The sequence below is a fragment of the Centropristis striata genome, chromosome 5 (genome assembly GCF_030273125.1).
Source record: "Centropristis striata isolate RG_2023a ecotype Rhode Island chromosome 5, C.striata_1.0, whole genome shotgun sequence".
NCBI classification, from domain to species: domain Eukaryota; kingdom Metazoa; phylum Chordata; class Actinopteri; order Perciformes; family Serranidae; genus Centropristis; species Centropristis striata.
The window spans coordinates 4174990-4191381 of NC_081521.1; the positions used below are offsets into that span (position 1 = coordinate 4174990).

Consider the following 16392-nt stretch of genomic DNA (forward strand, 5'->3'; position numbering starts at 1 on the left):
AAAATGACAGAAAAAGACACAAAATTATAATTTTAGTTAGTTTTGGAACCATACAATACAGTTTCAGTTAATTATCATTAACTGAACTGCCTTGAGCTGCCTTGAGCAAAAATAGACACAAAATGACAGAAAAAAAATACGGAAAAAAAGGATCAAAGTGCAAATTTGAACTACACTGTAAAAAAGATAAACAATAACTACTCAATAAAATTGATGCAACAGATTGCACGCAATATTATCAATTAAATCTAACTACGTTACAAGTTGAGTTAATAACACCTTAACAGGAACTAATTCTAGTAATCTAATTAGGACTAATTCTATTGTGTTGGATTCATTCACAATTCTCTTAAATTTAGAATTACATACACATAAAGATTATATTTAATGTGATGAAAATAAGTAGATTCTATCTCAAACATTTTTATATTAAAGTTACTTAAACAACTGCCTCAAAATCAAGGACGCATTTATATTTAATACATTTTATCAAATATATTACGTAAAATGAAATGACTACAGAATCATTTATTACAGTATATATCAATATATTCGATATGGTCTAATTCCATATCACATAGAGGTTGATTTTATGATTTTATGATTTTTGTTTTTATTGTATTCATGCATATTTTATTTTGTGCGGGCAGTACATTTTACATTTTATTTTATTTATTTTTATCCCATTTTTAATTTATTTTATCTTATTGCATCTTACTGATCTATTGTTTACTACATCTCTTTGTATTGTGTTATGTATTTATTGTTTGTGCAGCACTTTGGAAACCTTGTGTTTGCTAAAATTGTGCTATATAAATAAAGGGGATTGGATTGGATATAAAAAATATATCGATATAGTTCAAATCTGCACTGTGATCCTTGCCCAAGGCAAGCTGCAGCTTTTATTCAAGATATTTTTTAATATCAGTGCAGGCAGCGTGCAGCGCGTCAGATGTTCAGTTCACATGTCCTCGCAGCTCTGCAGGAAAAAAAAAAAGAAGAGACAGTAATTCTGACATGTGAACTTGATGTCACCGTTTCAGCTGCAACGTCGGTTCTGTTATTATCTTCTTATCGACTTTTGGTTTTACCACGTTTGCCCACACGTTGGCTTGGTTGCTTGGTCATTTTCCTGGTGTCAGGAAATTCCTTTGGGCATTCTTTCATTGAAAGGGGACATGTGGTTTGGTAGTGAGAGAGGGCTGCTTTTGATGTGTGTTTTTTGTCCGTGTATAAAAGATAAAAAGAGTCTGAGAGAGAGAAATAGAGTGAAACACAAAGTTTGTTCTAGCCTGCTGGTGTGTGTCTGATATATGCATCTGTGTGTGTGTCTGTGTGTGTGTGTGTGTGTGTGTGTGTGTAGACTGTGAGAGACAGTGATGGGGTTGAGCGTGTTTGATGTACTGTGATAACTCTGTCCGGTATGTGGCTTTCATGGGAACTCCTTGCCCTGGGGACATGGGCGAATAAGCTCCTGTTTAAAGGGCAACTTCCCTCTCTTTATCGCCTGTTGTTTTTCCCCCTTTATGTTCCCCACATCCTGTTAGCCTCTACCTTTTTACACTCACTGTACACTATAGCATGTCCCCACTGAGTTAGTGAAACTAGTAGTTTTAATGAGTGGATAATTAATTGTTTAATGATTCAATCACATGTCTGGTTCTGTTGTGTGGAGAAAGGAGGGGGGAGGGAGCCGCCCCTGCCCCCTCCTTTCTTTTTAATAATTTAATATTGAGTCTTTGGAGAGTCTGGCGTCACTCTGAATTAGAGAAACAGTGATTGGCAGGTTGACATGTTTAGACTAATTCAGGGTTCGTACAGGTGCTTGAAATCCTTTATTTTGGATTAAGTGCTTGTAAATGCTTGAATTCTTACTGTATTTCTCTTGCAAACTGACTAAACTCTAACTTAAAAAAAATACACAAAATGACCAAAAAAGACACAAAATGTCAAAAAAGACACAAAATGACAAAAAATACACAGAATTACGAAAAAAGACACAAAATTATTTTAAAAAGACACTAAATTACTTAAAAAAGAAACAAAATGACAAAAAAAGACACAGAATTACCAAAAAAGACACAACATTATTTTAAAAAAGACACAAATTACCCCAAAAAGACACAAAATGAACAAAAAAAGACACAAAATGAACAAAAAAAGACAAAATTATTTTAAAAAGACACAAATTACCCAAAAAAGACACAAAATGAACAAAAAAGACACAAAATTATTTTAAAAATACACAAAATTATTAAAAAACACACAATTATTAAACAAGACACAAAATTATTTTTAAAAAGACACAAAAATCACCAAAAAAGACACAAAATTACCAAAAAAAGTAATTAAAGGGACCTTCCACACACAACACGGTAAAGTGCCATTCATAAAAAACCTCACATTAAACTTTCATATCAAGGTGAGGGCCACAAAATATCGTCACGAGGGCCACAATTGGCCCGCGGGCCACGAGTTTGAGACCCCTGATCTATAGACTATGAGTAGCCAATCTGAAATGAATACTGTTCCTCCTAAAAGTGTAACACCATCACTGTTGGTATGGTTCAGTGAAATCTCCCCTTTTAGTATGTAAGTACTCATCTAAAACATGCGACTTACAACAGGTGTAAGATACTGGAAAAGCTTGAAAATTTACTTTGAAAGTCCTTGAAAAATGCTTGAATTCAACCACTGCTAAAGTGTACGAACCCTGCTAATTGATTCATCATCAAAATACCAGTATAATAATATACTGCAATACCACTGGCCGTCTGTTTTTGCATACAAGGCGACAGGAAAATGAGGCCACTTCTCACTTGATTTATGACCTCAGTAAAAATTCTTCGTGTCATTCTTGAGTTTCAAGTCTTCTTCAATAAAATATGATATGATTAAGCAGGGTAAGCTTTCGGGCGGGGCTACAGGATTGACAGGTCACAACCGTTCTGCACATTCAGTGGTTGCAAAAAAACAAAAAACAAAGATGGGGACAGCCTAAATGCCAAACTTGAGTCTTTGATACCACAGTGGGAGACATCACAGTGACTATAGCCAACACTTTTAAACAGTCTATGGGCCAAACTGCATTTTGGCAATATTAACATAATTGCACTGCAAAAAAGGAGTGTCTAAAAACAAGATAAAAACACTAAATCTGAGGGAAATGATCTTGCTGCATGGACAGATAATTTCACTTGACAAGATTTCTAGAAATAAGCATGTTGAACACTTAAAATAAGAAATTAACTCTTAAAACAAGATAAATTAAAGCTGCAAGCAGCGATGAACTGACCCCAGCAGAGTGACCTGATGATTATTTGTTTCTTACCAAGATAAAAAAAAAACCTTTAGATTTAGAAGAGTTGTTTTAAGAGTTAATTTCTTATTTTAAGTGTACAACATGCTTATTTCTAGATTTAATCATCTTAATTTAAGAAAATTTGTCAAGGTGAATTATCTGTCCATGCAGCAAGATCATTTCCCTCAGATTTACTGTTTTTATCTGGTTTTTAGACACACCTTTTTTGCAGTGCACCATCGCTATATGCATTACAAAATTACCACAACAAAAAAAAAATTGACAGTTTTTCAGTTTACAGGTGACTTTTTTTGTTGTTGCATGGAGCAAAGTGAATATCATTTTTTTAGCCTGGCATATCCAGACAAATGCATATTAGTCTGGAACCTCTCAGTTTGTTTTTGATTGCCAAGGGGTGGCAAAGACAGAAATCAGTCAAAGCAACAAATCATAATTTCCCTCAGATTTAGTGTTTTTATCTTGTTTTTAGACACATCTTTTTGCCCTATCTAATTTATAAATGGTTTCTTGGTCAAATTTGAAGAAAATGACCTCTATAAAAAGTTGTATAACTTTTCCAAATTTGAAGCAACCCACAGTACAATGTAATGCACCTCTTTATTATCAATAACAAAATCATTATACAGTTGTGTTGCGGTATGGCAGTAGGTGTGGCAGCGTTGCAGAATGTGACTTGTTTAATTACAGTTTGTCTCCCAGAGCTTGTATCTACTGGGGAATGCTGCAGAGCTGGAATTCTTCTTCAGGAGCCTCTTAGCAGTTGGTCTAATATCAGCCTATTGTGTTTTTTAATTTGACTGACAGCCACTAGCATTGCATGTCAGACTCATTTGCTTTGTGCCTGGAGAGACAACAGGCCTGACGTGTCTTATAAAAGAGATAAATGCTGCTATGAGCCACCAGACGAGCCCCCAGTGGTGTCAGGGTGGGCTTAGCTCATTAAAATAAAGAAAAAAGTCTCGGCTTGCCGCTGTGACTTTGACTGAGCCCGTCTGGAAGTAAAGAACACATTACAGGCTAGACAAGATAGACATGTACGGTCCTTGTGGTTAGTTTACTGAAACCCAAGACATGGCAGCGGCGTTCCAGTCCCACGTGTTCAGGTGTAAAGTAATATGAGCTGAGTTGTAAACTAATATGCAAAGTGAGTTAATACCTTGACCCGGGCTGCTCTTTTAACCCTTTGATGCACAACATATTGACCCGTTCTAATGCACAACATGGGTCAATCCCCATGTTATTTAATGCTGCTGTGTGTTTCTGTGCTCTCTTCTTTTGATATCAACTTGTTTTATGATTGAATATTCCAAGTATTCTTTAAATATCTTGTTTTTGATAACAACAGATCATTATTTCCATTTTGCCTCTCATACTTTATGAAGAAAAACAGTTTTTGTATTATTACATAGCTAACTACATGGCCAAGGAGTTAGCTAAATACTTAGCCAAGAAGTTAGCTAAGTAGTTAGCCAAGAAGATAGCTAAATACTTAGCCAAGAAGTTAGCTGAGTAGTTAGCCAAGAAGTTAGCTAAATACTTAGCCAAGAAGTTAACTAAATACTTAGCCAAGAAGTTAACTAAATACTTAGCCAAGAAGTTAGCTGAGTAGTTAGCCAAGAAGTTAACTAAATACTTAGCCAAGAAGTTAACTAAATACTTAGCCAAGAAGTTAGCTGAGTAGTTAGCCAAGAAGTTAGCTAAATACTTAGCCAAGAAGTTAACTAAATACTTAGCCAAGAAGTTAACTAAATACTTAGCCAAGAAGTTAGCTAAATACTTAGCCAAGGAGTTAGCTATGTAGTTAGCCAAGAAGTTAGCTAAGTAGCTAGCTTAGCAAGCTACTTAGCTAAATACTTAGCCAACAAGTAAGCTAAGTATTTAGCTTAGCAAACTACTTAGCTAAATACTTAGCCAAGAAGTTAGCTAAGTAGTTAGCTTAGCAAGCTACTTAGCCAAAAAATGGATATGGGTCATTTCCCCCCCATGTTGTGCATTAGTGACACAAAAAGGGATTTTATTAAAAAATGAATAAAGGAAAACATAAAATTAGGATGTATGATGATCAAAAACAAACTAATTGAGGAAAACCTGGAATACTGAATGATGAAAATAATTTATTGCAAAGATATAGAACATAAAAACTCTATCGGGTCACTTTAGACTCATGTTGTGCATCAAAGGGTTAACTTTGCATTGACTGCACCATTACTCTCTCTAATATTTCTGCTTTCTTTGTTCCTTTATGACAATAAACTGAATATCTCGAGAGATTTGACGACGTCATCTTGTGGTTTTGGAAACACTGATTCTCAACATTTTATTGACCAAACAACTAATCGATTAAATAATCAACAGATTAATCGATAATGAAAATAATCGTTAATTGCAGCCCTACAAATATTCACTGAAAATCTGTTTACACAGAGCAGAGAGGAGAGGACAGGAGATGAGAGGCTGCAAGTAGAGGTTGTGAAAATGCAAATAGTTTAATATATATGGCATGTGGAGACACTTGTGTTCAATTTCAGCTTGTGTTTTTTCTTTTTTTAATGACTTTTTTTTTTACAATATAAAAGTTATTCAGCACAAAATACATGTTTACTGGCATGCATTGTTGCTCCCATGTTTGTGCTGATTCCATAGAGCTGCACTGCAAAAACCAACTGACAAAAAATAAGAAATAAATAACTAGAATTAAGCAAGTACATGCTTGAAACAAGTAAAATGATCTGATGTAAAGTAGTATGTGCTGAGGTGTAAACTAGTATGCAAAGTGAGTTAATACCTTGACCCTGCTGCTCTTTTTGCTTTGCATTTACTGCACCATTCGTCTCCCTGGACAACCACATTCCTACGCTGCAGCTTTTGTCGTTGGTATGCATGAGCATGCTGTCGTCCTTAAAGTTCAGCTGCTTAAACATAAATGGTGACTTCGGGCTTTATTGCATCCGTAATTGGTAGAGCAGCCCCGTCTCTTAGATATTGACTCCAGAGTGACTTTAGGCTGGCTGCTGTTTTAATGATCATTGGAGGATATTATACCAAGGGACAGTAAAGGGACAGATGGAGAGAGATAAAAGCAGAAATGACAATAAAGAATTCATCAGAAAGACACACCTAGTAGACAAACACACATACGCACAAACAGTGAATGACAGAAATGACAACAAAGATGTCATCAGAAAGACACACCTACTGCATCATGGGTGTCAAACTCGCGGCCCGCGGGCCAATTGTGGCCCTCGTGACGATATTTTGTGGCCCCCACCTTGATATGAAAGTTTAATGTGAGTTTTATATGAATGGCACTTTACTGGGTTGTGTGTGGAAGGTCCCTTTAATTACCTTTTTTGGTAATTTTGTGTGTCTTTTTTTTGGTAATTTTGTGTCTTTTTTTTAATAACTTTGTGTCTTTTTTTAATAATTTTGTGTCTTTTTTTAATAATTTTGTGTCTTTTTGTAATTTGTGTCTTTTTTAATAATTTTGTCTTTTTTTGGTCATTTTGTTTCTTCTTTAAGTAATTTATTTTTTTTTCTGTCATTTTGTGTCTTTTTTGGGTCATTTTGTGTCTTTTTAAAAAAAATACTTTTGTGTATTCTGTGTCTTTTTTGATAGTTTAGTGTCTTTTTTTAGTTATTTAGTGTCTTTTTTGGGTCATTTTGTGTCTTTTAAAATAATTTAGTATTTTTTCTCTCATTTTGTGTCTTTTTTTTGGTCATTTTGTGTCTTTTTTGGTAATTCCGCATATTTTTTGGTCATTTTGTGTCTTTTTAAGTAATTTAGTGTCTTTTTTAAAATAATTTTGTGTTTTTTTTAAAAATAATTTTGTGTCTTTTTTAAATAATTTTGTTTCTTTAAATAATTTTGTGTCTTTTTTGGAAATTCTGCGTATTTATTGGTCATTTTGTGTCTTTTTTGGTCATTTTGATACTGCCTCCAGCGGCCCCCAGGTAAAAACTAAGTTTGAGACCCCTGTACTAGACAAACACACATACACACAAACAGTGAATGAGTTACAGCTCTGCAGCTATATTAGCATGTCAGAGGAAACCTGCCGTGTTCAGTTTCAAGTAACACTGAAGGCCAGTTTAAAAACTCTCTGCATGTCTGAACGGCTGACAGCACTGAGTAACTCTGTCCGCTGATGCCTGCAGTGATGATAATCACAATTATAGTTGTGTATATTTATGAGGCCTTTGTTGCAGATGTGTGCTAGTCACTCCTGTACAGTTCAACAATCTCTCAGTGTATGAATTATTCACACTCAACCGGCCCTTAGTTCATCATCCATATTTAATGTGTGGGATCGCATCGTCCTAACAGCAGCTTTCTGTTGACTAATGGAGTCGTTCAACACAACTTAAGTCACAAGACGCTGATAAACGCACACTTGGTGATTGATGAAGCCGTCTGCGCTAAACTTTGACATTCAAACCAAAGAGTCCTCAAAGAAAATCCATCGAGCCTGGTGAAGAGTTACACACTGCTAAAAAAGGTGTGTCTAAAAACAAGATAAAAACATTAAAATCTAAGGGGAATTATCTTGCTGCATGGACAGATAATTTCACTTGACAAGATTTCTTAAATTAAGATTATTAAATCTAGAAATAAGCATGTTGAACACTTAAAATAAGAAATTAACTCTTAAAACAAGATAAATTAAAGATGCAAGCTTGCAGCTTTAATCTAGATTCAACAATCTTAATTCAGTGAGTGGATTTGATGCATTTTGTTTTGTTTTTTAACTGTAATTATGTATATCTATTGTGAAGCACATTGAGTATGCCTTGTGCATGAAATCGGCTCTATAAATAAAGTTGAATTGAATTGAATCCAATTTTCATTTATTTTTTAAGGTATTTTTTAAATGTATTTATTTTAACTTTTTTTTTTTTTTTACATTTAAATAATTTTTTAATGAACACAGTTTAATTTATCTTGTTTTAAGACTTAATTTCTTATTTTAAGCGTTCAACATGCTTATCCAATTTTCATTTATTTTATTAAGGTATTTTTTTATTTTATTTAATTATTTTTTTTTATTTAATTATTTTTTTTAATGAACACACTTTAATTTATCTTGTTTTAAGACTTAATTTCTTATTTTTATCGTTCAACATGCTTATTTCTAGATTCAACAATCTTAATTTAGTGAGTCGATTTGATGCATCCAATTTTCATTTATTTTATTGAGGTATTTGTTTTATTTATTTTTAATGAGCACACTCTGCATCCTGTGTTTATTTATGTATTGCTATTGTTAGTATAATTGTTAATGTTTCTGTTTCTCTGCTCTTTTGCCTCCATTTATATTATTATAATACTATGTTTTTTTATTGTATTGTATTTATTTCTCTTTTTGTTTTGGGGGTTGTCTTTTATATATATATATATATATATATATATATATATATATATATATATATATATATATATACTTTATTTAACCAGGTAAAAAGTCTCGTTGAGATTAAAAAAGTCTCTTTTACAAGAGAGACCTGGCCAAGAAAGCAGCATAAAAAGTGACAAGTTACAACATTTAAACACAGTTATCATAAACAATTAAATACAATTAAATACTATTATTTAAGAAACCTTGTCAAGGTAAATTATCTGTCCATGCAGCAAGATCTTTTCCCTCAGATTTAGTGTTTTTATCTTGTTTTTTTTGCAGTGTGTAACTCTAGATGGATTTTCTTTGAGGACTCTTTGGTTTGAATGTCAAAGTTTATCCCATAACAAAGATGAAGCTTTTTTCTGGCAGATTGAGCAGGATAAACAGCGCTCTCCTATATGTGGAGGGGATATTCTGACCATACATGGGTATCAGCTGGGCTGACAACTGAGTTTGAATTAACATTGCTCAATTAATTACCTCAGGTCACTTTGGCAAGCAGCTGTGGAAAAAGACCATTTACAGACATTTGTACTCACCCTGTATGTGATGACTGGAAACACTTGCACCAGTTATGGAGTTTTTCCAAAGCTTTTTATTTAATTTTTGCAGCATTTTGCTACCTTGTGATGTTTTATTGCTGAAGATGCATTTGCAGAAGTTTTACAGGCAACGCTACACATTCTCAAGGGAAATATAGTGTCTCTTTGCAAATAATAACAGTGGTTGGATTTACAAGAGATCTCTCGCTCTTTGAATCAGTCACAACTTGTCTTCTTTGTGGAATGTTTTAGCATTTTGTGTACACTCCTATACATGATACACAGACTAAACAGGCTACTCTCACAGTCCGTGGTGTTAGGATTTTCCTTGAGGTTACTTCTTTAATGTGGTTGGGGACCCTCTGACTTCTCTATTTAAACCAGGGGTCTCAAACTCAAATTGCCTGGGTGCCGCTGGAGGCAGTATCAAAATAACCAAAAGAAGACACAAAATCACAAAAAAAAAGGCACAGAATGACAGAAAAAAAACTAAATTACTTAAAAAAGACACAAAATGACAAAAAAAAAAACACTAAATTACTTTAAAAAGACACAAAATGACAGAAAAAATAAATAAATAACTTTAAAAAGACACAAAATGACCAAAAAAAGACACAAAATGACTAAAAAATACACAGAAATACCAAAAAAGACACAAAAATATTTTAAAAAGACACAAAATGACCCAAAAAAGAAAAAAAAGGACCAAAAAAAGACACAGAATTACCAAATAAGAAACAAAATTATTAAAAAAGACACAAAATTATTTAAAAAAGACACAAATTACCAAAAAAAGACACAAAATTACCAAAAAAATACACAGAATTACCAAAAAAGACACAAAATTATTTAAAAAAAGATACAAAATTACCAAAAAGATACAAAATTACCAAAAAGACACACAATGCCAAAAAAAGACACAAAAGGACTAAAAAAATACACAGAATTACAAAAAAAGACACGCAATTATTAAAAAAGACACAAAATTACCAAAAAAAGTAATTAAAGGGACCTTCCACACACAACATAGTAAAGCTCCATTCATATAAAACTCACATTAAACTTTCATATCAAGGTGAGGGCCACAAAATATCGTCACGAGGGCCGCAATTGGCCCGCGGGCCGCGAGTTTGAGACCCATGATTTAAACCTATCTCATTAAATACAAACAGTATCCCATTTGGCCATTTGCATTCTTCTTAACATAGTTAAATATTTCAACAACATCACAATAATTCCCTTCTCTGTCTGTCTGAATATAATTTTAATGCTTTTAATGTTTTGTTTTTGTCTTGCAGGGTTTACTTGAAGATATTCACACACAAAACACTTTGGAACAAGAAAAAAAAAACACTGCAGCTTTCCCGACGGGGCTTGAAATAAAAACAACTCCTGGTTTGTTGTGTTTCTACGAGCTGGGAGACGTTTGGTTGACTTTCAATTACTGCTGCACCTAAGTGGATATAAAGAAAATGTAGGACACGGACTGAAACTCTTGTCTAACGGCCGTGGACGGTAATAAACCCTGAAACACTGTAAATCTACTAACTGAAAAAAGGAAAAGGAGACGAAGGAGAAAAGTGAAGAAGTTCGACGGAGGACTGCCTTCAGTCTGCTGCAGCTCTGGAAGAACAAACAGCGTGACAGACTGGAAGGGTCGAGTGGGTGACACAGAAAGAGAGAGAGACGGAGACTGTCGGAGGAGCAAAGGTTTGGAGGAGGAGGAGGAGGAGGAGGAGGTTGAGGAGGACTCATTCCCCATGGCGACTGACCCCGGAGAGCCCACAGGCACCGAGGAACCCTCGGAGAAACCTGATGGAGCGAGGGAGGAGGACGGGGAGCGGGAGGGCCGGGCCGACCAGCACAACCAGACCACTCACAGCACTCCTCCAGACTTCTCCTCCTCCCAGACTCAGCAGGAGAGGAAAGCAGAGGATGGAGGAGGAGGAGGAGGAGGAGGAGGAGGGGGCGAGGAGAAACCAGTCGGAGCGATTTCATCCTCCACGCCTCCTTCTTTACCGGCCGACACGGGCCAGAAACGCCTGAGGAGGGAGAAGCGTTTCTTCAGGAAGAGCGTGGAGATCTGTGAGGAGGACGATGTGGTGGAGGTGCCCCAGGAGGAGGCGCCCCGCAGCGCCCCCCCACACCTGGAGCTGCGCTCCTCAGACTCAGTCTTCTCCAGCGGCGGCGGCGGCGGCGCCCAGCAGCAGCAGCAGCAGGGCGCCGCTTCCTCGTCCTGCGCCGCCATGGGCCACCTGGAGCCCTCCGGCCCCGGCTCCGGACAGGAGGAGCCGGGCAAGGACGCCGCCTCCGTTCAGAGGGGGAAGGAGAGGGACCGGGAGCAGGAGGAGGAGGCGGAGATGAAGGCTGTGGCCACCTCACCAGGAGGAAGGTTCCTCAAGTTTGACATTGAACTGGGCAGAGGAGCCTTTAAGACGGTTTATAAAGGCCTGGACACGGAGACCTGGGTGGAGGTCGCCTGGTGTGAACTTCAGGTAAGACCAACTACACACTTTTATTTTTACTTCATGATGCCAAATATTCAAAATGTGCAACCCTTCTTCAGTCTTTGCTGTTCCCACGCCAATATAAGTCAATTCCACAAAATATAATGTCAAAGAAAAATATCCTCGTGCTTCCTTTAACCCTTTATCGGGCGAAGAACTATATTTGGTAACTTCAGTGGATATCAAAATGAGGTCCCCATGTCTCTCTGTGAGGTCGTAGAACCACATGAATTTGTAATATTTAGAGAAAAAAGTTGCAAATTTACTAGATTAAAGTGGCAAATCTACAAGAAAAAAACGTGCAGATTTAAGAGATCTAACGTGGCAAATCTGCAAGAAAAAACTTGCAGATTTACAAGAAAAAAGTTAAAAAAAAACAACAAGTTTTGTAGATTTAAAATTCTTTATTGAACATGATAGTGTTTTGAAAGTTAAAAAAAGATTCAAAATCACATTTTATGTTGGACTAAAGGACTAAAAAAGACACAAACAGACTAAATAAAGACACAAAATGACCAAAACAAGGCACAAAATGACTAAAAAAAGACACAAAATGACAAAAAAAGACACAAAATGACCAAAATTGTTACGCGAAACACACAAGACACACATAAAATACAGTCAGACAGGTTTTTCTTTGTTTCTTTTTGGTTCAAAATGTTGATCCAGTAAGTCAGAATAAAAAAAATCAATTATTAAGGATAAAAAGGATTCAAAAATGGACAAAATAGCCCAAAGAGACCACTTTGTGGGAGTTAATTCAACTCTCCAGTTTTTGCTGTGTGTGTGTATAAATAACCAATCTCATTCTTGATGTTTCTTGTTTGTTAGTTTAAGTCATATACACTGTTTCATCAACAGTTAAAAACATCTTGTAGTTGCTCCTAAGAATCCAAAATGTGTGCACAACTCAGAGAGGCAAAAAGAAATACTTAATAATAATTCAAATTAGTGTGTTTATTGAGAGCTTCAGGCCCAAGGTTGCTCTTTTGAAGTGAAAAGTAAATAAGAAATCTAAAAATCTCAGCAGGTTGTCTGGCTGATATTCACACTGCAATTGAGTGGAGACGGAGGTGAAAAGGAGGAGTTGTAGTTAAGTGACAGCACGTAGTGAAAGTGGAGACGTTGCCTTTTCTGGGACTGTTATAAATAATAAATCATGGGCTGATGGCGCTTCTTCTTCTTGTGATTGTGGATCCTATTTGAAACAGCATTTCCTGCACCAGCCTGAATTATAGCAGCTCATTCATGCTGACACGATATTAATCTAAGTGAGATTTAATGTGTTTCCAGTGAAATGCTTTAAATCAGAGAAAGGGACTCACAGTTTTTGATGTCTAAAAGATAAATGTTCAGTCTGTTAGAAGTTAGCACGGCAACAAAACAAAACAGCTGAGAAACCTTTTTACAAGCTGATGTTTTCAGAACTGAGAACTTACAGTTAATATCTTGCATAGTAGATTTTAAACTCTGTCACATTTCACTATATATATAATGAGCCACAGCCACCCTAATATATATATATATTAGAGCTGCAACAATTATTTGATTAATCGAACAATAATCGATTATTAAATTAATCGTCAACTATTTTGATAATAGAATAATCGGTTTGAGCCAAGTCCAAATTCTGTGATTTCAGCTTCTTCAATGTGAATATTTCTGGTTTCTTTGTTCCTTTATGACAATAAATATACTATGTATGTAATAAATATGTATACATACATACATACATACATATAAAAACTCCTCAAAAAACCCTTTTAACAGGGAAAAACTCTACAAAAAAACATTTTAACAGGGAAAAACTCCTCAAAAAAACATTTTAACAGGGAAAAACTCCTCAAAAAACCCTTTTTAACAGGGAAAAACTCCTCAAAAAAACATTTTAACCGGGAAAAGCTCCTCAAAAAAACCTTTTAACAGGGAAAAACTCTACAAAAAACCCTTTTAACAGGGAAAACCTCCTCAAAAAACCCTTTTAAAAGGGCAAAACTCCACAAAAAACCCTTTTAACAGGGAAACCCGCCTCAAAAAACCCTTTTAACAGGGAAAAAAATCCTCCAAAAATCCTTATAATAGGGAAACCCGCCTCAAAAAACATTTTAACAGGGAAAAACTCTACAAAAACCCTTTTAACAGGGAAAAACTCCTCAAAAAACGTTTTAAAAGGGAAAAACTCCACAAAAAACCCTTTTAACAGGGAAAAATTCCTCAAAAAAACATTTTAACAGGGAAAACCTCCTCAAAAAACCCTTTTAACTGGGAAAAACTCCTCAAAAAAAACCCTTTTAACTGGGAAAACTCCTCAAAAAAACCCTTTTAACTGGGAAAAACTCTACAAAAAAAACATTTTAATAGGGAAAAGCTCAGAAAACAAAACACAGGGAAAAAGAAGAAGAAGAAAGCTCAGGGAGAGACAGAGAAGGAATCCATCTCCAGGACAGACAGACTTGCAGTAGATGTGGTTGTACAGAACAGATCAACAGTAGAATAGAAGAGATAGAGGTTGAAGGGGGAGTGTCCTCCATTTAGCATTTATCATATGGTGTAGATGTTTAGGCCAGTTCTGACATGCCCGCTTAGAGCTGAAGCTGCAGCACATATCACACTCTACTGTTGTGCACTGAAAAAAAAATGGAGTGACATTTACTTTAAAAAAAGCAAGTTTTTCCACACAGAAAGTGTTTGTAATCTTTACTCAGGCTGTTTCTAAGTAATATTTATTTAATAGAATCACTTTTTTATGAAAATACACAAGTACATTGCAGATTCACTGATGTCCCTCAATTACATTTTACTTGGAAATATCAACTAATCAAGCCAATGAACTGGTTTATTAATGAATATTACTTGGAACGAATGATTCGATTTACATACAAAACTGAGGACACATAATAACAAACAATCACTAAGTAATGCACGACATGAAAAACTGCTATTTCAAGTCAAGTCAAGTCAAAGTTTATTTATAGAGCACATTTAAAAACAACCTCAGCTGACCAAAGTGCTGTACAGTTATTAAAATAGAATAAAATCATACACAAATAGGTATAAATAAAAACAATGAAAACAATAAAACACTAAAAACAGTAAAACAATAAAATAGTAATAAAAACTCAATCCAAAAACAGAGTTAGAGATAAAAAAAAAAAGAAACATAAAAGGGTAAAAAAGTGAAAAGAAAGCCAAGGATTCTTGCCTTGATTCAAAGTAAAAGCACTGAATTCGTATTTCTTTGTAGAGTTTATATAGATGATTGAAATAATAATTAAACGGCCAAAAAACGTTTTATTTATACAGTAAAAAATGGAATAAAATGGCAATCTTGAACGTGAAATCTACAATGCTAATGTCTTTTTAACGTAATATTAGAAAAAGTTCTACACAGGGTTCGTACGGATGCTTGAAATCCTTGAAAATCTTGGCTAACTACTTAGCCAAGAAGTTAGCTAAGTGGTTAGCTTAGCAAGCTACCTAGCTAATACTTAGCCAAGAAGTTAGCTAATTAGTTAGCTCAACAAGTCACTTAGCTAAAAAAAATGGATATGGGTCATTTTCCCCCCATGTTGTGCATTAGAAGAGTAGTTACAGAAGAAAGGGATTTTATTAAGAATGAATAAAGGAAAACATAAAATTAGGATGTATGATCATCAAAAACAAGTTATTAGAGGAAATAATTAAACGGCCAAAAAAATCTCTTTTTTTTCACTGTAATATGATGAGGTTTGAAATGGAAATAGAAGCTCTTAGTCAGGCGGCTTCGCTAAATAAAGGGGACACGCCGGACAAAAGCACCACATTTTTTCCACGTGCTCTCTATCACCATAGGTTTCAATTTTTGGTAGGAGCCACTTCATCAAGATGGCCGATCCGAGATGGCACCCATATAAAGTCTATGAGAACCAATACATCTTCCAAGCCACTCAGAAGGTCAATCTTGGTGTCAAAATCTACATTTTCTGGGTCAAGGAATCATTTAAAGCTGTTGAGAATATCACTAGATGATTATTTGATCCAATAGACATGTTCATTTTCACCCAGACTGGTAGGCAACTCGCTTCAAGTGCTGCAGCAGAGAATCCTGAGCTGAAAATGTTTGGAATCTAATAATTATGTAAATACATGGCCAAAATGAACATATCTATTTGATCATCTAGTGATATTCTCAGTAGCTTTAAATTATTCTTTGACCCAGAAAATGTATATTTTGACACTAAGATTGACCTTCTAAGTGGCTTAGAAGTTATACTGGCTCTCATAGATTTTATATGGGTGCCATCTCCGATCTGCAATCTTGATGAAGTGGCTCCTACCAAAAATTTAAACCTATAGTGATAGAGAGCATGTGGAAAAAATCTGGTGCTTTTTTTGAGTGTGTATTTATTTTTATTGTTTTCATAACAGAAAAATATATACAAATTATGTATACAAATTAGAGATAAATGGTGGAGCTACACAGAACAATATGTATTGGTTTTTTTTGACAGAGTTTTTGACATTAGACAAACAAAACAAGGGTATAACATAAATGGCACAGCAATAGAATAACACTAATTCAGTTTTTAGACATTAAATCAAGAAAAGGTTGCCATATTTTAAAAAAGATATCCTCTTTAGTAGAT

At 35.1% G+C, this 16392-nt stretch overlaps 1 protein-coding gene across 1 annotated transcript in view; it reads left to right on the top strand.

Annotated features, from left to right (window-relative positions):
* The window catches only part of si:dkey-151g10.3 (serine/threonine-protein kinase WNK2), a 78272-nt gene that overhangs the window by 10411 nt on the left and 51469 nt on the right, over nt 1-16392 (top strand). Inside the window, exon 2 of the mRNA XM_059332393.1 lies at nt 10559-11755. Within this exon, the coding sequence (XP_059188376.1) occupies nt 11021-11755 (735 nt within the window). The 5' untranslated portion in view covers nt 10559-11020. The remainder of the gene's footprint in view (nt 1-10558; nt 11756-16392) is intronic.